At 34.1% G+C, this 27,194-nt stretch overlaps 1 protein-coding gene across 1 annotated transcript in view; it reads right to left on the bottom strand.

Annotated features, from left to right (window-relative positions):
• The window catches only part of LOC127879391 (migration and invasion enhancer 1-like), a 115,029-nt gene that overhangs the window by 6,744 nt on the left and 81,091 nt on the right, over positions 1–27,194 (bottom strand). The window contains exons 2-4 of the mRNA XM_052426175.1: positions 12,295–12,371; positions 4,078–4,175; positions 3,500–3,576 (exon numbers count right to left, since the gene is read on the bottom strand). Of these exons, the coding sequence (XP_052282135.1) occupies positions 3,500–3,576; positions 4,078–4,138 (138 nt within the window). The 5' untranslated portion in view covers positions 4,139–4,175; positions 12,295–12,371. The remainder of the gene's footprint in view (positions 1–3,499; positions 3,577–4,077; positions 4,176–12,294; positions 12,372–27,194) is intronic.

Genomic DNA, 27,194 nt, shown 5'->3' with positions numbered 1-27,194 from the left:
TTTACCTAAAAGAATTCCGAGTTTTCCGGACATTTCCGGGTTATATACCTTCCCATACCAAACTCTAGCATCATTTATTTCTCATGTTATTTCATACAAATTCGAGCATTGCCGGATAGTTACGTTGCATATGGAAATGGCTGTCATTAAAATTCAGAAGTGTTTGTCGGATTACACATTTACTTATGCTCATTTGAGAATAAAACAAAACGTTTACAGTTGTGTGTAATTAATTCAACGAGTCTTTGTTAAAACGCTTAACGTGATGAAAAAATGGTTTGACAATATTACGCATGGAATGCACAATTTCCACGAGGATTACACCGTTGCCATCATCAGTTTTCTAAGAAACTGGCCACTATTTTATCTGATTAGAATGGTACATGTGTAGGTATAACAATAAATGCGTTTATAATTTATATAAACATTAAGTTTAACGGACAAGTGTAGTTCAGCAACGGACAAGTTAAATTTCTTAATTGTTGTCCGTGGACAAGTATAGTTTTATGAGATTTCGCCACCCCTGCCAGAGGCCCACAGTTAGTTACCTGAGACTTAATGAAATTGAACTGGTTTCAGATTTTTTTAAGATGTTCCTGACACTGTTTTCTTACTTGGCCAAAATATGAACTAGAGACTTTAAAAGGTTTTACTAAAGTCATGAAAGGAAACATTCCCAGCCCCCTGACGGCCATGATTTTCAACAGACTGAAACCATTTTCGAACTTAGCCCAGATATCATAAGAGCAAATGCTCTGACCAAGTTTCATGAAAATTGAACTAATAATGTGACTTCTAGAGTGTTTACAAGGTTTATCTATAGCCATTTTAATAATATGATATAATAGTTTGATTATCAAATTAGGAAAAATGCCCCACCCCCTGGCAGCCATATTGTTTGACAAACCATAACCTAAGTCCAAAATCAGCTGGGCTATCAATAGAAAAATGTTCTGACCTAAATTAATTTGACCATTAATGTTACTTCTAGAAAATCAACAAGGCTTCATTATAGCCATGTATTTCAAAATGCCATACACCCCAGCCTCTATGTTATTTAACTAAAGTGAACCAATTTCGAACTCAGCCCTGATATCATTAGAATGAATTTTCTGACAGTTTCATGAAGACTGGACTAAAAATGTGACGTCTAGAGAGTAACTAAGGCCGTATAAGAACATATGGGCTCACCTGAGACCCATAGGAACTAGACTATTCTGAACAAGAGCCTCCCAGTCAGAAACAGCCCCCCCCCCCCCTCAAAATAGGGCCTTGACACAGGATTTTTCCAAAAAAAAAAGACCTTATGAGTAAATTTTAACATATAAGTGCTACTTAAATAAGTTTTTAGTTGACACAAAATTATGCACGTCTGTTAAATCGTCCTTATAGTTAATGGGTTACGAGTTGACAATGCAATGGGACATGATTTTCACAGTCAATGTCACAGTGACTTGGATGATAGGATCATTGACCTAAATTTTGATAGGAATCATCTACTGTTGAACGTAAATGCATCTGCAAAGTATGAGGCCCATCACTCAATTCTATGATGACATATCGAATGGAATCCAATTTAACACTTAATGTTTCAATGACCTTGACCTTTGAACAAGTGACCCAAATTTCAATAGGGATCATCTTCTGTCAAAGGTCAATGCACAGGTGAAGTATTAAGCAAATAGGTCATTTTGTTGACAAGTTATTGATCAGAATCAATTTTCAATGTTAGTGTGTCAGTGACCTGGACCTTTGAGTTAGTGACCCCAAATCCAATATAAGTCTTTTTCAGTTTAAGGCCAATGCACATGAGAATTATCAAGCCAATTGGTAAATCTGTTGACGAATTATTATTCATACATGATTTCATGTGGCAGTGACCTGTGACCTAGTGACCCAAATTGCAATAGGGACCACCTACTGTTCAAGATAAATGCATAATCAATAAGCCAATCAGCCCCTCAATTCATAATTTATTGATCAGAAACAATTTACCCTCTTAGTGTGACAGTGACCTTGACCTCTGACTAAGTGAAACCAATTTCAATTGGGGTCATTTACTGACAAAGACCTATGCACATGGGAAGAATCAAGCCTATTTGTCAATCTGTTCACAAGTTATTGACTGGAAACAACTTTTAATTTGTGTGACAGTGACCTTGATCCTTGACCTAGTGCCCCTTATTTCAATAGAGGTCATCAACTGGCAAAGGCCAATGCAAATGGGAGGTATCAAGCCAATTGATCAATCTGTTTACCAGTTATTGGTTTGAAATCAACTGGTCTACCGACAGACCAACCGAGCAACCAACTGACACCCAGCAAACAATATATCCCCTCTTCTTTGCAGGGGGTGGGGGCATAGAAAGTGCAAGCTGATGCATGAAGATTGGTCCAGACAATTGACTTCTAGAGTATAAACATGTTTTCTTAATTTGACCAAGTGCCCTAGTTTTTTAGCTCACATGACCCAGTTTCAATCTCGGCCAAGATAACATTGGAAGAATGTTCTGACAAAGTATCATTTAGATTGGTCAACAAATTTGGCTAATATAGTGTCAATAAGTTTTTACTTCTGCAATTTAAGGAAATCTTCCCCACCCCATCGCAGCCATGTTTAAAAAAAAAAGAATTTTTCAACTCTACTATACTTCATTAGAACAAGTGTTCTGACTAAGTTTCATACAAATAATACAATAAATGTGACTTCTAGTGTTATCAAGGTTTTAACTTAACTTCACTTAAGCCATATAAGGAAAACTGCCCCGCCCCCTGGTGGCCATGTTTTTCAACAATCTGAACCATTTTCATACTCATCCAAGATATCATTAGAACTTACGTTCTGACTAAGTTTCATAAAGATTGGACAGTAAATGTTACTTCTAGAGTTTTATCTAGGCTAAACAATATCCTCACTAGCAAAACTACCACGCCCCGTGGCACCCATGTTTTTCAACCACAAGCAACCATTTTCAAACTCGTCCATTATATCTATAATTGGGACACATGTTACCAAGTTTCATGACCATTAGACAATAAATGTGGCCCCTAGATTTTAAACAAGGTAAATCTTAATGACAAAAGATGGACAACGGACAACAAACAAAAGGCGATCACAAAAGCTCACCACATTGTGCTAAGGTGAGCTTAAAAATAAAGGGAAATGAGCTTTAAGCACAAAACGCACTTGTTACCATATTTTCAAATTCAGGCCAAACCTATTTTGCTGTGAACTTATGTGTAATGATTTGATCATTAACTCTCTTACTGAAATAATTTACATAGAGTGCAACAAAATTATGAATTTATTTCAGACTAAGTTGGACATTTTCTGAAATACAGGTAGTTGAAACAATAATTCCAATCATTCTTGCACTTTTACCCTCACCAGAGCATTATGCAGACTCAGATGCAGACAAATCAGTAAGTAGAACAGCCTTAACTATTGAATGTCCAGTCCAGCTAAAAATTGCTAAAAAAAAGAAAATTCTGAACTTACATCTTTCGAAATCGGAAAACCTTTTGTCTTCAGTTTTGAAAACATCAGATGTCCATTTATGGTGACCTCAAAGCTAGCTGCAACACATTCACATAGTGTGTCATAAGTTTTTTAATTATAAGAAACAATTTACAAAGTGCTTTAGCTAGGACTTGAAAAAGGCAGGTTGCTCTTTAGTCAAAAGGGAATTTAAGGTCAGTATGGTATCATCCCATTGGATGATATATCATGCATTACATATATAAACATAAAATATTATATTTTAAATAAAATAAAAGATTGACATTGTATGTGATTTTGAAAGATTTAAAATGTGTTAGCTTTGTTTGTACCTAAACATTAGTGGGGTTTTCCAAAAGCAAGTATATCCTGGAGGAAGTCTATTAAAGGGACAATGCCTGAATGTACTTTAAAATATAAAGTATCCTCAGCTAAGTTTTTCGTTACAAGGTGTTGTCTTCTAAACAAATATCAAGTGAAGGCAGAAATTTCCCTTATTAGCGTGTGCAGACTGCAAAGGCTAATCTGATATGAAACTTTAAACACATGCATTATTAAAGCCCAGTTTTTATGCTTACTTGATCTTCCAACATCCCCCTTCACCTCAGTCTCAGGCAGGGCTGAGAGGATGTCCTCCATCAGCTGCTGAAACCGAGGGGCATAACCTCATCTACCGCTGAAATAGAGGATGAAATAGAACATAAAACTGAGGGGCGTAACCTCATCTACCGCTGAAATAGAGAATGAAATAGAACATAAAACTGAGGTACGTAACCTTATCTACCGCTGAAATAGAGATTGAAATATAACACGACCAAGGGGCGTAACCTCATCTACCGCTGAAATAGAGGATGAAATAGAACATAAAACTGAGGGGCGTAACCTCAACTACTGCTGAAATAGAGAATGAAATAAAACATAAAACTGAGGGACGTAACCTTATCTACCGCTGAAATAGAGATTGAAATATAACACGACCAAGGGGCGTAACCTCATCTACCGCTGAAATAGAGGATGAAATAGAACATAAAACTGAGGGGCATAACCTCATCTACCGCTGATATAGAGGATGAAATAGAACATAAAACTGAGGGGCGTAACCTCATCTACAGCTTAAATAGAGGATGAAATAGAACATAAAACTGAGGGACGTAACCTTATCTACCGCTGAAATAGAGATTGAAATATAACATGACACCAAGGGGCGTAACCTCATCTACCGCTGAAATAGAGGATAAAATAAAACATGAAACTGAGGGTGTAACCTCATTTGCCTTTTAAAAAAAAGGATGAAATAGAAGATGAAAACGAAGGGCATAACCTCATTTACAGCTGAAATAAGAGGATGGAATACTGGATACTAATCAATAGAACATGAAACCAAGGGTAAAGTAACCTCATTTACTGCAGAAATAGAGAATGAAATAGAACATAAAAATGATGGGCATAACCTCATTTACCTCTCAAATAGAGGATGAAATAGAACAGGAAACGGATTCGAGGGTAGTAACCTCATTTACCAATGCAATAAGAAATAGAACATGACATTGAAGGAAATTACCCTCATTTACTGCCGAAATAGATGACGAAATAGAACATAAACAAAGGTAGAAACCTCATTTAACAATTCATAAAAATAAATAAATGCAAATATAAATAATCAAAAACTCAGTTGGTAGAAGAAATAGTCGACTTAAACAAACTGAAGTGTACTTTTCGACAGAGCAAAGGAAAGCATGGTCAGCAATTTGCAAATACATTTACTGGGTTTATAGCATTGACCAATAAAATCTGGTATATTTGATATATTTGATATCTCTCATTCTGAGTGTAAAAAAAAAGATGTATAACATCACAATACATGGCTAAACGCACACAGAACACAGGACTGAATCTCACAAGAGATGCAAATGGACACATACAAGACATGGTACATAAGCATTGGTACATGAGATATAGACACATATAGCACCGCGAATTTTCCCAATTTCAGTTTTTTTCGTGCTTATTTTCCCACTTGGAATGGTACCGATACTTTCCCCATTTGGGCTAAAAAAAATCACTGGATTAACACCTATATGGTATTATTCACACCTATCCCCTACCCCCTTTAAACGCAAATATCAGTGTCACAAACTAGTAGTGGCACGAAACATCTATATAAGGTTTATAAACCTATGGCATTATTGGCTTAGCGTCATAAACATGATCATGATGATGTAAATAAACAGTTCTGACATGGATTTGACAAACTAATTCAATCTTTAAAGGGGCCTTTTCACGTTTGGGTAAATTGACAAAATTGAAAAAGTTGTTTCAGATTCGCAAATGTTCATTTTAGTTATGATATCTGTGAAGAAACAGTAATACTGAACATTTACCATGCTCTAAAATAACCATTAAATGCATTTTGTGACGATTTAAAAACCCGAAAATTATAAAGCGTTGCACACGAAACAAATTAATAATTTGGAAAGTTCTGTTGTTGTCATAATATTCTGTGAAACTACGAGGAATGCTTATATAACGTATAAAATACATCAGATATTGTATCCGGAAGGATGGCCGAGTGGTCTAAGTGGGTACTACTTTTACTCTAGTTGCAATAATTCAACTCTCAGCTTTATAACTTTGCTTTGCTGAGAGTTGCAATGCGCTCTCTCTTGCCCATGGGTGCAAAATGTTATCAACAATGCAAGGGTTAAGGCAGGGTTTTTTTTTAGAGAAAGGGGAAGACGCTGGACGCTGGGTGAAAGGGGAAAAAAAAGAGTGCGAAAGAGAGATATTAGGGGAAAAAATAAAAACTGTTCATTTCAATGTCTATAACTCATCAAAAGAGACTTGTCTCTGTCCTTTTTGTTCTTAAACACATTTAACAGGTATTAAAGTCAAAGTCCATAATAAAGTTGCAGGTGTAGATCTAATAATGGGAAATGTTTTCAACTATATTTGTGTACTGGGGCCGGGGGACGATGTCAATTTTGTGATTTCAATTTCATGATGAATGGGTTGATGATCTTGATTTGCTACAGTATTGGAAGGGAAAGGAGCGGCAGCTGCCGATTGTCTACTTTCACTTTCACAATGTTCGATGTTGATTACCTCGGAATCCTGCTGGGTTATAACGGTGTTCGATGATTCTTTCTTAAAAAATGCCTCGATGCGTTCAGTATCTTCCGAGTTCGAATGTTTTATTTTGTTTGTGTAAGAACGCTAATTGTAAGACATTTTTTTCTGTTTTCACGTTTATACCTTACTCCTATAAATATGAGGTCGATTTACAAGCGGGGTAGCTTACGTCTAATTATTTGGACTAGTTTATACCTCGGCTTGCACATAGCCCGGATGAAAATTCGACTGGTTTCCGGTAATTAATTGACGAAACACCCTTCTCGCGCAAGACCGGTATCCAGTAAAATAGTCACAAGATTATTACGATTAGTTGCCCAGTTTACATGACGTTATTTAAGAGCTATATTTAGAATAACTGGGATTCCCAGATGTTGTGTGTTTTTCTGGAGAGAGAGCTCGCGAATTCGTTGTACATGGTGCAAATTGGATAATTGTCGAATGCCCCAATGAAAAATAAAACATTTCTTTGAGAGAAAATATTATATTTTGGTGAAAAATGATATTGTTGGTGGGGAAATTGTATTTTAAGGGGAAAAATTCTGGTAGGGGAAGACGCCGAATATCGGTGTCACTTTCTTAGTAAAAAAAACCCCTGTAAGGAACACTGAAACTGCAAGAACTTATTTAAGTTTACATGTCTAAACCACAAACTCATCCAAATGGTACCATTAAAGCAAGAAATAATTGATTTTTATTGACTTAGTTTATGTTTTGTACGCTGTATCCGCCATATTGGAAAATTGACCCAATAATAGGTTAGGTCAGAGTACACCAATATTTTGCATGTCCGGTTATGTGATCCAGCCTATAAAGTCGATAATGATGTGGTATTCGATACAGAATACACTGTTTCAAATTTAAACATAACAAGAGCTGTCAGAGGACAGCGCGCTCGACTATTTGAGTGCTTGACAGTATAACGTAAGCCATCATTGGGAAATTGTTCATATTCAATAATTTATTAGACAATCTTTCAAAAATAAAAAAAAGGAAAACAAAAATTTGGGGGGTGGGGGGGTAGGGGGGGTAGGGGGTGAGAGGGGGGTATGATGTGGGGTGTGGTAATTTATTACATGATGTTTAAAAAAAAATTGGGGGTGGGGGGGGGGGTAGGGGGGGTTGGGGATGAGAGGGGGGTATAATGTGGGGTGTGGTAATTTATTAGATGATGTTTAAAAAAATTAATGGGGGGGGGGGTGGGGGGGAGGGATTCTGGGTAGGGGCATGGGGTATTGTTTGGGTGGAATCCATTGTGGTATTCAGGTAAGTGTTGTTTTGTCAAAGTAATAATAAAATGTGATCATAAATAAAGAAGTTATGGCAATTTAAGCAAAATGTTAAATTATCTAAGTGTAAAAGGGGTCATAATTATGTCATAATGCTTGATACAGTGGTCTGCTTTTGTTTATAGGTTGGGGTCATGATGTTTAACAAGTATGCAAAATATGAAAGCAATATGTCAAAGAATATAGGAAATATAATTTGGGGTAGTACGCAAACTTTAACAAGGATTTATCAATAGCATATTCTAAGTATAAAAGGGGCAATAATTCTTTCAAAATGCTTGATACAGTAGTCTGCTCTTGTTTATAGGTTGGGGTCATGATGGTTAACAAGTATGCAAAATATGAAAGCAATATGTCAAGGGACATTGAAAATAGTTGGCGTAGTACGCAAACTTTAACATTTGCTGCATATTCTGAGAGGAAAAGGGCCATAATTATGACTAAATGCTGGATAGAATTGTCTGCTCTTGTTTATAAATTGGTCATGTTGGTAAACAAGTATGCAAAATACGAAAGCAATATGTCAAGGGACAAAGAAAATAATTGAGGTAGTACGAAAACTTTTAACATTTGCACGCTAACAGTAACGCAGACGCTAATGGTAACGCAGACGCCAGGGTGAGTAGGATAGCTCCACTATATAAATTTTATATACAATAGTCGAGCTAAAAATGTCAGCGAGAAAAGTGTGTTGAAACATCGTGGTTTTTTTATAGGGTGCATGCAAAGCATAACATCCATAGGTTGCCATTCAGGTAAATTTAACATGTTTATGAAGTTTATTCATTATTTTCCTCAATTTGTCTCTAACGACATCTGTTGGTGAAGCACACGGATTCCGTGCATATGGACTCACAGAGTTGCCATAACAAAAATTATCAAAGGCTCTGGGAGTTTGTTTATATGGACTACTTTTACTCAAGGCACGGCGTGTATATCGAGTCCGTGCTCCAGGACTCCAGGGGTCAGTGGTTCGAGCCTACTCCTATAAATATGAGGTCGATTTACATCGACCTCATATCGTTTAACGTTATTTTGCAATAGCATCGTTCCGACATGAATTCATGTCGGAAGCTTTAACGGCATCAAATTCATATAACAGCACAGAATAATCATGCAATAAATTATTAAACATAAAATATAAACATTATTTTACTAATTGCATTAGAAAAATGTTTATACAAACTTACAAGTAATGATAGTCCAGACCTTTAAACACTACCACTGTTCAAATTCCATATTGTTGCCATATAGCACTGTGTAAATTGAAAGTTGCATAATGTTACCTCATTGGTCGGTTATAAATACATTGTTTCTCTATATATAGTATTCGATTTAGACGAAAATAATAATTAACGTGGAATGTCATATTAGTTTTCCATTAAAACTTTGATCTTGCCGTGTGTGTTTATGGACGCTATTTATAAAGTTATACTTATTTCTGTAATTCATTAAGAATTAGAACGTGTAGCCCTTTTTGTTAACTGTTTTTAGCAAACGATTCGCGGCTTAATAAGACACGGAAAATAGTTAAAGCGACACTTTCATTTAAAGGTTTAATGTGAACAAATTAAATGAAACCTTTTTTGGTATTAATATATTTTATTGACATGTTAAATTCGATACTTGAAAAGGTGTTTAGTCTTTAAAAAGATGTCGCTGATATTGTTAATTTCAATAACTGTTAATATGCTTAATGTTGTATAAGAAATTGAATAGTTTCACTGAGTTGTATTCCCGCCTAAAATCCGATATCGTAAAACGCGCAACGGTTAAGAATAAGGTCTGAATAAGTTTAGGTATTCAGATCCGAATATCAGCAGCTGTGCCAGCTGGGAAGCCCCGTTTTGGCTTTAACAACCGCAAGCGAATCAACATACTTTTTTAAGTCTTGCACTAAGACTCCATGATCACAAGTATAGGTCCCTGCTGTGGCGTATGACACCATAGTGTTATTTAGTATTGGTCGGCTCAGTATCTGATCATAAAGAGATAATTGGTTTGTGCTGAACACAGTGGCAATAAAACCACAGATCTATCAATAAACAAGATTATTGAGATATCTTTTATTGAACACCGCGATAAAAATGCTCAAACCATGGACTAGATAACACGGATAAGAAACATGGCAACATTCTCAGAATCATCACTGCTATAAGTGTAATCACCTAACAATTCGTCTAAAAATAATTTATATATTTGAGTTGAAGACGATGTACTGTTGTATAAGTCTGAATAAACTATCTGTCTGCCTGTCTAAATCTAAGCCGTCATCGTCCCAGTGAAAAAAATCTGATTTTGAATAGTTGGACATGATGCCCTGATGTCAAAATACGAAATGACCTGCGTAACACCGACCGTGATTTTCAAGAATCTTTAATAAATTGATAATTTAAGGTAAATAACATTTCATATAATTATACATAATTCCCTCGTTTATAATTAACAGCAAACGATGAATGTTTTTGACACCCATTTTATTTCAAGTATGCATGCAAAGCCGAATAAAATCGAGAGGATCCGCTATATACGCTGTTTCATCATATATTTATCACCCTTTCTGTGTTATAAACAAGAGCTGAAATCGTTAATTTATTAAGATTTATTTATAATAAGCTTTATTGATATGTTTCGTGAACAAAATACCACAATATATTCCATAAAAAATGTAATAATCATGGCAAAGGAAATTCAATGGCCGGTTTCTAAACAAAAGCATAATTGCCAAGACCGTAGCATCAGTTCATTGCGTTAGGAACGCGCGCTACTTTCTTCCGCCTTCATTACTTTCGTTTTTAAACAATTTTTTTTCTATCGTATACACAATTCTATTCTCCTAAGCAAGATGTAATTTTTAAAACTGAACTCCAAATATAAACGCTACAAATTGGTATTAAGTACGAACATGTCAACCGTAAATCTAGATTCTAAAACTCAAAAACGGTATATTATTTGCAAAAGTTTAAGTTATAACTCGCCGGGCTGTCGAAATCAGAAGAACGCTACAAATTGGTATTAAGTACGAACATGTCAACCGTAAATCTAGATTCTAAAACTCCAATACGGTATGATATTTGCAAAAGTTAAAGTTATAACTCGCCGGGCTGTCGAAATCAGAAGAAAAACTTAATATATGTTTATATATCTGTTTACTAAGTAACGTAAGCTTTCTAATGATATATAATTTGTCAAAATCGGCCGAGAAATGAAACTATAATTCAACAAAAGACGTGAGTGGGTACATCAAAATGTATAACCTCGGCGCTTCGCTGTATGCTAATTGTACAAGATCGATAGCCACAACACGGAAAAAAGCGCGGTGGTAAAACATAAAATGTGTATTTCTTGTGTTTATCTCGCTATAAATCCATTAATAACAACGGGAGTATACTAAAACGTATATTTTTTGAAAGAGGAATTAATAAGCAACAAGATAACGTATAAACCAATAAAATCGAATGAATAGTTTTTGCATAAGATTGAATTTAATACAGTAAGGGTCAAATACTCGAATCATCTCCTATCAATATACACTCCGTGATACAACTGATAGTTTTAACACACACATATAGGTTTCATTTAATTAAAAAGTACAGAGAGCTAAAAAGTGATGTGGTTTGTTGTACAACAACAATTGGTTATGTGTTACCTATTCAAAAAATAATTTCGTTCAAGATAATTCAATGTAATTCTATAAACGACAAACACACTTCGTGTGTTGTGTATGTTTATTTTTAAAAATGTACATAAGTGGTTTAAAAGCACAATTTTTACACATTTAAGAGGTAATCGCTCATATTTATGTCTAATTAATGATAATTTTATGCATTAGCAAAGATTTAACGAGAAAAACTGAAGTTTAAGTTGAACTCAATTTGCTATAGGAAAACGACGGTAGCCGTTTAGACGTAAGCGGGGTAGCTTACGTCTAATTATTTGGACTAGTTCGAGCCCTGCTGAGGGTTACCTTTTTTTCTTTTTTTTAAATTTTATTCTTGATTTTTTACTGGAGCTTTTTATATCAATGTTTATATTTAACAATATAAAGCATTTTATGACAAACTTCAAAACATTCCAAAATCTGTGAAAACGCCACTTTAAAGGCAAGTCGTTTAATGCTGCGTTGTTTGCATTAATTTAGAATATTTGTACTTCTTTCCTTAACCGCTCGATACACGGTAATCGTGTTGATGTCATAAATTAGAACACATTATGTAATTATCAGATGATATTTTTAAGAAACACTTGTCGTCATATTCAAATATGATATTCAATAAAACAATAAACTAGTGACAGTGTATATCTATAATTTACCGTATGCGCGTACTTAAGTAAACATGTAATAAAGAAACCCGTTTAATATGAAATCATACTCACCAATATTCAACGTGAACTTGCACCGGTGCCATATTGTTAACTGTTGAAGTGTTGTAACCACCCTCCGTTATCTAATGAAGATCGACGGGCGTAATGACTCTGCAGAATTTGCAATCGTGATACATCGGCTATCTCGGATTCCTCCGTAAGATATTTATGAAATAAATCGTCTGCTGATCCAGAGTGCAGAATTTGTTATTGTGGTCATAATACACTAAATAGTTTCCCTATATAATTAAATGTAAAAGCGACAACTTTGAGCGAAAATAAATGCAACATTGTGCACATAGAGACCCCCATAACCATACCTTTTCTTAAAGGCCATTCTAAGCGGAATAGATTTATGCAATAAAAAAGACATGTCATGTACAATGCAAGAAAGAACTTGACACAAATCAAAATTGACTGTTTTTGTAACTTTTTTTTCCGCCGTTTCTTAGTGGAATGTAACCTTTTCTAGTGCAATGGTTTTCTATAGTCTTCACGTGTAGGTCATAATACACCAAATAGTTTCCCTATATAATTCAATGTAAAAGCGACAACTTTGAGCGAAAATAAATGCAACATTTTGCACATAAGACCCCCATAACCATACCTTTTCTTAAAGGCCATTCTAAGCGGAATCGATTTATGCAATAAAAAAGATATGTCATGTACAATGCAAGAAAGAACTTGACACAAATCAAAATCGACTGTTTTTGCAACTTTTTATTTCGGCCGTTTCTTAGTGGAATGTAACCTTTTCTAGTGCAATGGTTTACTATAGTCAAAGACCTATATATAACAGTTATCTGTTATCTATAGGTCTTTGCTATAGTCTTCAAGTGTATCATATTTCAGGGATTCAGTAGTGAACACCTATTCATGCCCTACCATTATCTCCGCAAGATAACACCTGAATAATGGTAAAAAGTGTAAACATGCCTTCCTGTCAACTATGATTTTTTTTAGAGAGTACAGCCCTACATGAAGCGATCATTTAGTGTATTGTAACCTATAAGACAACGTTTACTGTTAACATCGCGAAAAATAAGCACTTCTCGATACTTATAAACCTATTTTCTATGTGCATGCCAATTTTCAGACCGATCTTTCACGTAGAAATGCTTGAAAATGCATTTTATTATAACGCCTGATAAGCCATGTGGCTTTCGCGTTCGGAGTTTTGATTTATAACGGGCGTTCAGGCGTAAAACTATTACCCTAAATAATTACAATCGGTCAAAATACTGGAATATTGTTACAAGCTATGTAGAAAAAGAAGTAAACAACTATTAAAACGTGTTCATGAGCTCTTTCAGCACAAATTGTTGCGATTTGAGATGCTCAAGACGAGTTTTTGTACATTTTTTTTCTTATTTTCCTCTGAAAACGTATTTTTTTCTTAAAAACTCACGATGCTCCTTAAATTCGTGAAAAAAAAACGCATTTATTCCGTGAAATTTGCCAAAACGCATCATATCTCACTAAAACAAATGATGATTTTCTGTAAATACAGCTTCTTTGTGACTAGGCCTGGTTTTGCGTTTAGGTCATAATACACCAAATAGTTTCCCTATATAATTCAATGTAAAAGCGACAACTTTGAGCGAAAATAAATGCAACATTTTGCACATAGAGACCCCCATAACCATACCTTTTCTTAAAGGCCATTCTAAGCGGAATCGATTTATGCAATAAAAAAGATATGTCATGTACAATGCAAGAAAGAACTTGACACAAATCAAAATCGACTGTTTGTGCAACTTTTTTTTCGGCCGTTTCTTAGTGGAATGTAACCTTCTCTAGTGCAATGGTTTACTATAGTCTTCAAGTGTATCATATTTCAGGGATTCAGTAGTGAACACCTATTCATGCCCTACCATTATCTCCGCAAGATAACACCTGAATAATGGTAAAAAGTGTAAACATGCCTTCCTGTCCACAGGTGGTTAGCGTGTGGCTATGATATTAATTAGTGAAAACATCATTTTGAATGATAAATAATCATATTATAACGAAAAATTAACTTTTCTGAAAAAAAAAATTTCACTATCAAATATATATATAACAAGGTATGCAACTCAAAATCACCCCAAAACGGGGTGCATCGCTTTGAACAGCCATATCTTCATCAATTGTGCAGCGATTTTCACGATCTCGGTCTTATTCAACGCAGAAATGAATTTCCTTTCTGGAAATGTATATGTCTTGCAATATTTTTACAAATGCTGGGTCAACTTTTAAGAAATATTACGATACACAACACGCATGACCCAGTTGACAGTGATCATGTATTCTTTATGAATGAAATCTCCAGTTGTAAAGACACACCTCCGCATTGGACCAATGAAATCACTCGTATGTTTAAAATGTCAGTTAGTTGAAATGTATGTAAACAAAGGTTTCAAACGGCGCTGGACAGTTAGTCTTGATGCAGAATGTAACGACAAGAACGGTAATAATGTTTTTTCATACGTTTTATTGAATTATGGTATCGAACTACATGAACTTTGTAGGGAAGTTGCCCTTTACTCCGTGAAGATTTCAGTCTTAAAGACAGCATGATCACTGTCAACTGGGTCATGCGTGTTGTGTATCGTGTTATTTCTTAAAAGTTGACCCAGCATTTGTAAAAATATTGCAAGACATATACATTTCCAGAAAGGAAATTCATTTCTGCGTTGAATAAGACCGAGATCGTGAAAATCGCTGCAAAATTTATGAAGATATGGCTGTTCAAAGCGATGCACCCCGTTTTGGGCTGATTTTGAGTTGCATACCTTGTTATATATATATTTGATAGTGAAATATTTTTTTTTTCAGAAAAGTTAATTTTTCGTTATAATATGATTATTTATCATTCAAAATGATGTTTTCACTAATTAATATCATAGCCACACGCTAACCACCTGTGTTCCTGTCAACTATGATATTTTTTTAGAGAGTACAGCCCTACATGAAGCGATCATTTAGTGTATTGTAACCTATAAGACAACGTTTACTGTTAACATCGCGAAAAATAAGCACTTCTCGATACTTATAAACCTATTTTCTATGTGCATGCCAATTTTCAGACCGATCTTTCACGTAGAAATGCTTGAAAATGCATTTTATTATAACGCCTGATAAGCCATGTGGCTTTCGCGTTCGGAGCTTTGATTTATAACGGGCGTTCAGGCGTAAAACTATTACCCTAAATAATTACAATCGGTAAAAATACTGGAATATTGTTACAAGCTATGTAGAAAAAGAAGTAAACAACTATTAAAACGTGTTCATGAGCTCTTTCAGCACAAATTGTTGCGATTTGAGATGCTCAAGACGAGTTTTTGTACATTTTTTTTCTTATTTTCCTCTGAAAACGTATTTTTTTCTTAAAAACTCACGATGCTCCTTAAATTCGTGAAAAAAAACGCATTTATTCCGTGAAATTTGCCAAAACGCATCATATCTCACTAAAACAAATGATGATTTTCTGTAAATACAGCTTCTTTGTGACTAGGCCTGGTTTTGCGTTTAGGTCATAATACACCAAATAGTTTCCCTATATAATTCAATGTAAAAGCGACAACTTTGAGCGAAAATAAATGCAACATTTTGCACATAGAGACCCCCATAACCATTCCTTTTCTTAAAGGCCATTCTAAGCGGAATCGATTTATGCAATAAAAAAGATATGTTATGTACAATGCAAGAAAGAACTTGACAAAAATCAAAATCGACTGTTTGTGCAACTTTTTTTTTCGGCCGTTTCTTAGTGGAATGTAACCTTTTCTAGTGCAATGGTTTACTATAGTCTTCAAGTGTATCATATTTCAGGGATTCAGTAGTGAACACCTATTCATGCCCTACCATTATCTCCGCAAGATAACACCCGAATAATGGTAAAAAGTGTAAAACATGCCTTCCTGTCAACTATGATATTTTTTTAGAGAGTTCAGAAGCGATCATTTAGTGTATTGTAACCTTGTGTACACACCGGTCTTACGTAGTGACGTCCCCATCTATGTATAGAATGTGGCAATTTCGCATTGTGTCACACCGGTCTTACTGACAATAACGTAGTGACGTCACCATCTATGTATAGAATGGCAATTTCGTATGAAGAGTTGTCGTTCGTTCATTATTTTTCACAACGTCCGATACTAGTCAGGGTGGTCACTCGCTCTTTACTCTGAAAAATCAAAGCGCTGAAGGCTTCGCAGTTGTTCGCTCTTTGAAAGTATTAATTTAATATTACTTACAATCACAGGACATTATGTTCCACTTGTGGACACCAATTTAATTCACTTTTAATTGTCTACAGAGAAAATGTTTTCGAAGATCAGTGCCAAAAGACCATAGACCAAATTACGAGCAAATATGATAACATCTTTTTCCTTGGCGATTTGAACTTTGATATGCTGGACAGTGCAAAATACAGACCACTTATGAATAACTGTGATAGTTTTTATTAAGATTATATTGTCAACAAACCTAATGTTTTACTGTAAATGGAAAACCATCATTTTTAGATGTCATTTTAACAACTGTAAATCTTTAGTTTTTAAATCATGCTATTTTTCATATGAAAATGCCAATTTAGTAAATGATAAAACCGAGGTAAGAGAAAATAGTAATGACTTCTTTGTTCATGTTGCGAAAAACATTGGTAATGACGCAGTTCAGATGGATTCCTCACATCATTGTATAACTAAAATAGAAGAAAATATATCTTCTTCTGTAAAATTCGATTTTAAACCTGTAAACAAAGAATTCGTTATTAAGCAAATAGACAAACTAGGAACTAAAATAGTTACAGGCCATGACAACATCCCTTCTAAAATAGTTAAACTTGCCAAACCGTGAAAAGGCCCCTTTAAAAGCCTCAGATTTGGAATACACTGTGCTGCGCAAAAATACCACTGGACTGACGTAGCACGTAGTAAACTATTTTAATAATTCATAAACTTACTCTTCCGCGACACGAATAGCTTATATATGTACGATCCTTTCAACATTATTTCATTTAAAAGGGCTTTTTCACGTTTTGGTAAATTGACAAAATTAAAACAAAATGTTTAAAATTCGAACATTTTCGTTGTAGTTATGCTATTTGTGAGAAAACAGACATTCTGAACATTTACCATGCTCTAAAATATCCATTATATGCATCTTTTGACGATTTAAAACCACAAAATTATAAAGCGTTGCAACGCGAAACGATTGAATAATATGGAGAGTTCTGTTGTTGTCGTTATATTTTGGGATACTACGAGGATAGCTTATATAAATTATAAATACATGACTCATTTCGTGAGCACGGATGGCAGTGTGGTCTAAGCGATAGACTTTTACTACAGGGGTCAGTGGTTAGGGCTAAGTTGAGGGTTACTTTTTTTCTTTAATTTTATTCTTGTTGTTTTACTGGAGTCTTGTTTAGATCCAATGTTTACATTTATTAATATATAAAACATTTAATGAAATCTTCGATACATGCTAAAATCTTTTAAAAGATCCCTTTAACACGGTATTCATATTATTTGTCAATTTGTAAATGACTGTAGTTCAAGAACTAAAACAGCACCGCGAATTATTTCTCAGTGCAAGATGCGGCAGTTATCAAGTTTTGGGTAATTAGCAAAACTGGTTTGCAAAATTTACTCTTAACCGTAATTGTTCAAGTGAACAACTGAAAACATGCATTATACAGCATAGTATTCAGTTTGTTCAATACTTGCTCTTAGCCAGCGAACAACTTAAAAAATTGTATGAACCACCGTGCAAGATAATGATAATTTGGAACTCCATTTCGACACCAAGGTTTTTTCGACCAGGCTCAGTCGGCCTCAATTTCAGGCTTATTCGGCCCAAGCAACACGTTTTTTTTCGGCCTCATGTATGATTTGTATAAATCGTTAAAAATATGTTGGTCGATACTCTTTATAATAATGGGATATGTTTTACTGCAGTATTATAGCATCTAGTGTAATGTTTATTCCATTTAAAAAATGTTTCTTTTTTCTTTTGCTTCAGATATGTCTTCGTCGAAATGAGGCGTTACAATATACATATATGTATATTTAGCAAACAGTTCTCTCACACACAAACATTGTACAAAATGACATACATTTTATATTACATTAGTGTTTTAATTCGCTTATTTTATTAATAATTTTAAGCGCAACTGAGCGCAACACAAAAATACCAATAAACAAGCGATCGAAAATGCCTGCAATGTCTTTGCGAATATCGCCATAAAAGAATATAAACAATAAGGGAATCCGTATATAATTAATTTATGAATTGACACCAATGAACGAAACTCTTATATTTTCATAAGTAATTAAAGTAACACTTTGGTTCTGATTGACAGCATACACTTGTTCCTGATGTGATATGCATCGTTAATGCATTAAGCAGAAGGTGTTTTACTCCGACCTCATTATTCAATTAATCAAGTGAAGCCATTGTCTATCATCCGCACCTATGACATTAACCGGTTGTTAAATACGTGTGTGGTTTTTCATCGGATAAGCAAACATAGTTCGATTTAAGATTAGTAATACAAAATAATCTGTATTTAAAATAGGGAACATCGGGATATCCGCTGACAGAAAAAAGTGTCAAATATAATCATGTCATCGATTTTACTGCTATAATGTTTTCAAGCTTATAGATAGAAAAATAAATTGACCCTCAAAACTCTGATTATTACATTCAATATAGTTTGAATAAAACTAAGCTGTATTGCCTGTTCAATCAAGCCATCTGTCACAGATGTCACACGTGATTCCATGCTGCAAAGAGCAAACGGCCTTCTGACAAATTATGCACGCGTCCTCTGTCACAAATTCGATTATTCTCAATCACAAGCATTATATAACAATGGCACTGTTTGCTTTTTAAATTATGTACTATTAACATCTAATATCACATCCTAATACTAATATCACAGCATGATACAAGAAGTAGTAACCTAATTATAGAAAAACTAGCAATCTAAGTATAACAGAGATATCAACATTTTTAGTAATGCCGAGGAATACAATATTTACAATTTAATACGTTTGTGTTGTAATTGCGTTAAAAATTGTGAAACAACCGATAAAACAAAAAAGCGTGAACATGTCAAGCAAATACTCATCATTTCCAACTTCAATCAAAAGCAATATTCAACAAACGAACCGACACTCGATTCAATTAAAAACCGACAAAATTACACAAATTTGTAACAGTTTTTTAAAACGATAATGCTGTTTGCTTATTATCCATTAATCAATCATAATAAAAAAAACTAGCCTGGTTGATTTGGGGCCGAATAGGCTTTGTACCTAATCGACCTGAATTTTAGGATTGTGCCAAACAAGCTTGGGGCCGAAAAAGTCTCCTACGATCCATTTTACAAGCCTGTAATGATATCGGAACTATTCGCTCTTCTACAAATATGACAAAGGAGTGCGGAGTACAGACAGTTTCACTTCTTTATATTGCACTGCACAACAGTTTGATGTGTGCTGCGTGGATGCAGTAGCGTGTATCCCCGTACATATCTTCGATGTTGTTATATTTTCAGCCTTCAGAGGCTGGTGGCGGTATTGTGTTTTTATTATTTTTTAAGAAACCTTGTTTAAGACCTCTCTTATACTTAGATTCTTATACATTCTCTGTACTTATAAAGTAAACGTGTATGTTCATCAATTGAGAGTTCTGCAGGTTATACTGAATTTTTACAGACCATTATCTGACAAGCTGCCTCTTACTCTTTTATGTATGTTGACTTGGCAATGTGTATTAATGTGATTATAAGATTGGTGGTTTCGCCAAATAAATAACCTATGGACAGATTGATTACAAAAAAACCGAAAGTTGTTCTCTCACCATTGAGAATTCCGATTACACGTAGTATTCATTTGCCGTTAAACTATAGACAATTACTTTTTTCTAAACCAACAGTCAAATTAAGTTTACTTCGAACATCTTTCATTAGAGGTACAATGCGGCTGGGTTCTAGTTCGCAGCGTAATTTAGCTCCGTGTAATCGATATCCTACAATAAATAAGTGCAACTCCAGGAAGTGTTTATGTTGAAAGTTTTTAAATATGTCCTCTTTTATTCTTTCATCGGTTAATAACCGCAAATTTTCAGTTAATATTAAATCCGATGTCTCATGAAATTCTATGCATGTGGTTTATGTTATTACTTGAAATGTACCCTGTTGTGGTGCGCAATACGTTGGGCAGACGGGTAGATCACTTAAAACACGTTTTAGGGAACATTTTTTTAAAATTAAAAATAACAATAAATTTTATAACTTCATTTACCAGCACTTTAATAAAACGGGTCATAGCGTAACAAATATTTCAATTCAACCTGTGGAGCAACTTATTTTTAATAATAGTACTTTAAATCAGTGCCAATTAAAAGCAAGGTGCATGTCAGAATTTGAATGGATTAAACGTTTGCAATCAGCTTACCCACTTGGATTGAATGATAATATTCTAAATGTTGGAACAATTTCTAAAAATAAATCGATTAATTCATTTTCTCTGTTTAGTAAACGTCTAAGAAATAAACGTTCACATGGCATTAGGAAAAATGGTAACTTAAGGCGTAAATTTAAACGTCTGCTTTCTTTAAATGATTGCTACACATTATTACAAAATGGGGGTAAACATAAATTACTAAGTGCACTTTGCTCTATTTCTGTTTCTTTGTTGGCGCATATTGATAAGGAATGTAAACTTATTTTACTTCAATCTGACCCTCTATATGAATGTGCTTGTAATATTGAATCTTTCACTGACTACTATCTTAAACCTTTTATTGAAAATGTACTTAACAAAACTAGAAACCGTATCAAAATTGAGTTTTGTAACAAAGGTCTTGATTTAATTGACCTTCCTAAAATATTCAATGATAAAAATGTACGTCGGTTGATTCCCCCTTATTTCCGCAATACTGAATCACCACTTATTTGCTACAAACATAGTAAACCTGTAAGAAGTATCGTTTTTAATTATAAATCTATTTCCACAGATATAAATGTAATAAGAAATTGTCCTACATTATGTGACTGTTCTAGTTCTAAATATATATATGGTCCAGTTGGACATGTTATTACTGGGGACCTTAATTACATTCAAAATAAAACCTTAGAAATTTGCTACGCAGAGGCCCTTAGTACAGACTGCCTATTCCTGTTGATTTTGATGACTGCATTAAGAATATCGTAACATCCTTACATGATTATTGCACTAAATGGTGCAGGAAGGAAAATGCTGAAATTACTGCACTCAATGATTGGAAAACAAAAATATTTAGTATGGCCATGAATAAAATATGTTTTTATGATACACATCCTTTGGCCCTACCACATTCACCTAAATTTAATAAACAAAATCTCTGTAAATTGCTTGAAGACTTAAAATCTAAATTCGTCTTAGTTCCTGCTGATAAGGCTGCTAACAATGTTATAATAATATGACGAGTATTTTATGTTCAAACTATTTCACAAGAACTTTCACAAACTACATCATATTGTGAGTACAATAAGCAACCTAATGAAATTATTACCGACCATATTGCCCAATGCATAAAGTTAAATGCAATAGTCAATATTACTGACAAGAAATTGCCATCACTTTACTGGATACCTAAATTACAAAAGACGCCATATAAAAGTCGTTTTATCGCTAATTCAGTGTCTTGTGCCACCAAACAATTATCAGTGTATCTTACATCTGCATTGAGTGATATTAGATATCATATAGCTAAATTTTGTAATAAAGTTTATGAAAATAGTAATATTAACCTATTTTGGTCAATAAAAAACACCTAAGAAGTTATTGATAAAAATGAAAATAAAAAATATAAGGTGTCACAGGTAAGTACTTATGATTTTTCTACACTATATACAACGCTTCCTCACGATTTAAAAAAATCCAAACTTGTTTCTTTGATTGAAAAAACTTTTGCTAGAGAGAAGTGTTTGTATCTAGCTTTAAACACTAAAACAGCTTTTTTTACTAATCAGATATTAGATAATTACATCATATGGACTGATCTTGACTTTTGTGCAGCACTTACTTTTCTTTTGGATAACTTGTTTGTTGAATTTAATGGTAAAATATTTAAACAAATTATTGGCGTTCCTATGGATACTAATTGTGCGCCACTTATAGCTGACCTTTTTTTATATTGTTATGAAAGCGAATTTATGTTAGAATTATCTAAACTTAAGCAAGTAGATTTGATTAATTGTTTTAACCTTACTAGTAGATACATTGATGACATACTTAATTTAGATAATCCATTATTTGAACAATATATTCACAAAATCTACCCAAAAGAACTAGTCTTAAATAGATCGTGTATATCCAATACAGACGCTGCGTATTTAGACTTATATTTAACTATTAATAATAATTTGATCAAAACTAGTTTATACGACAAACGGGACGATCTTAACTTTGAAATTGTGAATTTTCGGTTTCTAGATGGCAACATCCCTAAAGGACCTTCCTATGGTATTTACATTTCGCAGTTGGTACGTTATGCCAGAGCATGTTCGTGTATTAAAGATTTTAATGATCGTAGTCTAATATTAACTAAAAAATTGCTAATACAAGGCTTTTTGTATCATAACCTAAGAAATAAATTTGCTATATTTTACTCTAAGTATGGTGATTTAATTTCAAAATATAATGTTTCTCTAAAATGGCATTTAAATAATGGAATCTCCCATCCATCATTTTACGGAGATGTTTTGAAGCGTGTCCGCAAATTAAAATATATTAAACCAAATGTTCATATTAAACTTTTCAATTTAATTAACTTGTTTTTATCAAAAGGATACGATGCTTATGTACTTAAAAACACGTGTTTGATGGTTTTCGATTCACTATATCTTTCTTCCCTTAAAATTTGGAATCATTAGTGATATTATAGGCATTTTTCACTGTTGAATAAAATTGTGTCATTGTGTCGTATGAACAAATCTGCATGAAAACTACATTATAGGCATTTTTCACTGTTGAATAAAATTTTGTCATTGTGTCGTATGAACAAATCTGCATGAAAACTACATTCGGACTCAAATCGTACATCAAATCATTTCTGTCTTCAGTTGTCAAAACACTTATATACTGTTTGATTCCATTAATGTCGCTTTAATGGAATTACCATTTTTATTCATTTGCTTCTTAATATTAAATCACCTAAACTTGTTTTATTAGTAGCACAGCCCCATTAATATTTTTATTTAGGACTGCCCCTGGAATTTGTTCACGTCATTATGTCATTATGGATTTTTGTGACGTCATACGACCGACTTTCCCAGTTGTAATCTACATGCATAGGTCATTGGGTTTATAACGTTCCATTTTATTTATATTTTCTCTCTGATAGGCGTTTCTTGTTTGATTTATTTTTATTTATTTTAGCAGTCACATAAACAACCAAGCTATGTAATATGGAATTTTTACACCCATTATTGCTGCTTCTTCCTGTATTTGCGCGATGATTATCTGAGATATTAACTCCATGATACTATATTCTCAAATATTTTTCTATAAAGAAGGAATGTAGTTGACAATTATTAATAGTTTTATTTGATCGTTCGTCAAAAAGTTGTAACTCTGTTACTCTTGTATCTTCAATGCAATTGAGTAATTAAATAGTAATTAAATTGAATGCGTTTTAATTCCCTTTTATTATTGTTTAATTTGAGTTACAATGCTATGACGTTAAATTTTATTTACACTTAAATGTATTATGAATATTGCTGGGCCAAGTGTGAGGTTGAGCGCTCTATAACCAGGTTTAAACCCCCAATGCTTTGCATTGACCGTTCCAAGGCGGTGACCCCAGCTTTATTCATATTTTGTGTTTATGTTGGTTTGTATTGTGCTGTTTTGTACTGTTTGGGCAATCGGTCACTTGCCTTAAATAAAGGACCAACTAATTGTTTTTAATGAAAATTCAATACTGCTCCAGCAGCTGGAGTTTCACTTCTTTATATTATATACATTACAGACAGTACAAACATCAACATTATATATGTTAGTGAGAAATAAAGAAATATGGGAACTTCGAACTTCGGAGGATTCTTGCTGGAAGAATACGTACTACTAAACCAAAGACTTTGAACCACAATTGATTGTCACATCTTGAAGATTGGTGGTGATCTTTATCGATGTTAACATTGTCATTATTTCGGATATCGATTCTGTTTTATTACGATCTTAACTTGATGAGGTTTTTCTTTGAGAATTTATGTATATCTAGTGTGCTGGAACTACTGTCCACGATTTATGTTATACTTTTATGAGTACAACTCATCATTAAACGAAAATATAATTTAAGTATAAATGTTAATTTAGTAAACCCGATTATACATGTGTTAAATCAATCTCAATAGATAACCGCTGCAACACAAATTAAGTCCTTGCAGATATGAAGGATAATTTGTAACTCTTGCTTATAAAATAAACAAGAAATATCTTTAAAAAAAATATATACGGCGTTGATCGTGGTTGGAGTTGGTGAACGGTAAAGAGTTCAATGAATGAGATCAAGGATAGCGAATGTCTTTTTATGTCCCACACTATAGTAGTGGGGGACATATTGTTTTTGCCCTGTCTGTCTGTTGGTCTGTTGGTCCGTTGGTCTGTTGGTCTGTTTGCGCCAACTTTAACATTTTGCAATAACTTTTGCTATATTGAAGATTGCAACTTCATATTTGGCATGCATATGTATCTCATAAAGCTGCACATTTTGAGTGGTGAAAGGTCAAGGTCAAGGTCATCCTTCAAGGTCAGAGGTCAAATATATATGGCCAAAATCGCTCATTTTATGAATACTTTTGCAATATTGAAGATAACAACTTGATATTTGGCATGCATGTGTACGTCATGGAGTTGCACATTTTGAGTGGTGAAAGTTCAAGGTCAAGGTCATCCTTCAAGGTCAGAGGTCAAATATATGTGGCCCAAATCGCTTATTTTATAAATACTTTTGCAATATTGAAGATAGCAACTTCATATTTGGCATGCATGTGCATCTCATGGAGCATCACATTTTGAGTGGTGAAAGGTCAAGGTCAAGGTCATCCTTCAAGGTCAGAGGTCAAATATATGTGGCCCAAATCGCTTATTTTATGAATTCTTTTGCAATATTGAAGATAGCAACTTGATATTTGACATGCATGTGTATCTCATGGAGCTGCACATTTTGAGTGGTGAAAGTTCAAGGTCAAGGTCATCCTTCACAAGGTCAAGGTCATCCTTCAAGGTCAAACATCATATAGGGGGACATTGTGTTTCACAAATGCATCTTGTTCTGTGCAGTTCTTAGCTGCATCACACGCAGTACGGGAGTTTTCGCAGCTTATTTTACATTATTACATATTGCTGGTCATAAATCTATAGATACAAAACAGAAAACCAAAAGAAGAATGGAAGTGAAATTAAAACATATGAGTCAACCGGCCACACGCGAAGTATACGTACATACCGGTATTTTAAATATTTATAGGCGCGTTCTTCGAACAAACCTGTTTCAGTGGTTTGTCGGGCATTGCTATTTAATTCGATTATTAACAGTATCGAGAATCATCGCGCTCATGCTTAATACATTAGTCAATATGGTGGAATAATTCTTGTTAAACTAATCAAAAATAATATTTATCATGGTATTGTTGAAAACACATTAAGAATCTATTATTGACATAACATAATTATATCGCTGAATATCTTCATTTAACATATTTCTGGTCTTAAGAAAAATCTAGGTCACCTAGTTCACGGATAGCGTCTATATTATATAACGATTATTTTACTGGCCGCGAACTCAGGTCAGCACATAAGGTAGTCGTGAAGACGCAGCGATGACCTGTAAATAAACTCTGACATTCACACACACTGGCCGCGAACTGACCTTGATACCTCGCGGGTTGAAATGCAATACATTAAAGTGAGGCCACGCTTCCACTGCTCTTTATAATTGTACATGATGACAGGAATATGGAAGTAAGTACTAAATATAAGAACATAGCCTTTAAGTACAAATGCTCTTGCGCTGGCAATCCTCTGAAAATAAAAGGTGCACGCACAAACTGTATTGATGTCGAGAGTTGATGGTAAAACTGTTCTTTCTATTAAGCCTTTTCATTAGAGATAAAATTGTTTCATGCCGTAAAACAGTGTTACCAAGACGCGGATATGTGTCCAATGTTCTGGTGGTATACTCAAATCAGCCAATGAATTAAATGAAGTGTATTCATTCGTGTCTAGCCGCGGGAAATTTTATTTGAATTTTATTGGAAACTTACACAGGTCAGATAAGGTCAAAAGTGACGTTAAACAGCTATGCCGAAAAAAAACTGTGAAACTTGCAATAAAACGACCATTGTATTTATTTTCTATAACGCAAAATAAAAACAAATCATTCAATATCATATCGGATATACATAAATTATTAATTGAACACAATCAGTATCATCACAATTGTATTTTTGTTTGTTTTAGTGGCTTGTTTGGATTACCCATGTCCCCAACAGTATTATTGAAGCCATGTCACATCGGCCAGTTAAGATCAATGGGTCGTTTTTCGGTTTAAATACTACTTTAAAATACTTAGTATGTCAGTGTTTACTTACAAGTCATCGATGAGTCTTCAAGAATACCTTATGTGCTGACCTTACTGTCAGTACAAAAGGAAGTCGTGAGGACTCAGCGACTCGATGACTCCGGGTACTCTTAATATACTACAATGTACCCGGGGTACGGAACAGTACCCTGGAGTATGACCGGGTGCCTTTAAACGTATTTTGACATTCCTTAAGATGTATGCAGTATACTTAAGAGTACTCAGGGTACTTTTAAGTAGTATCTTAGCCGCAAATAACAATTTGAGTGTCAGATAACCTACACACACTT

The sequence above is a fragment of the Dreissena polymorpha genome, chromosome 4 (genome assembly GCF_020536995.1).
Source record: "Dreissena polymorpha isolate Duluth1 chromosome 4, UMN_Dpol_1.0, whole genome shotgun sequence".
Taxonomy (NCBI): domain Eukaryota; kingdom Metazoa; phylum Mollusca; class Bivalvia; order Myida; family Dreissenidae; genus Dreissena; species Dreissena polymorpha.
The sequence above is the reverse complement of the archived record's forward strand: the minus strand, read 5'-3'. Positions and strand labels throughout refer to the sequence as shown.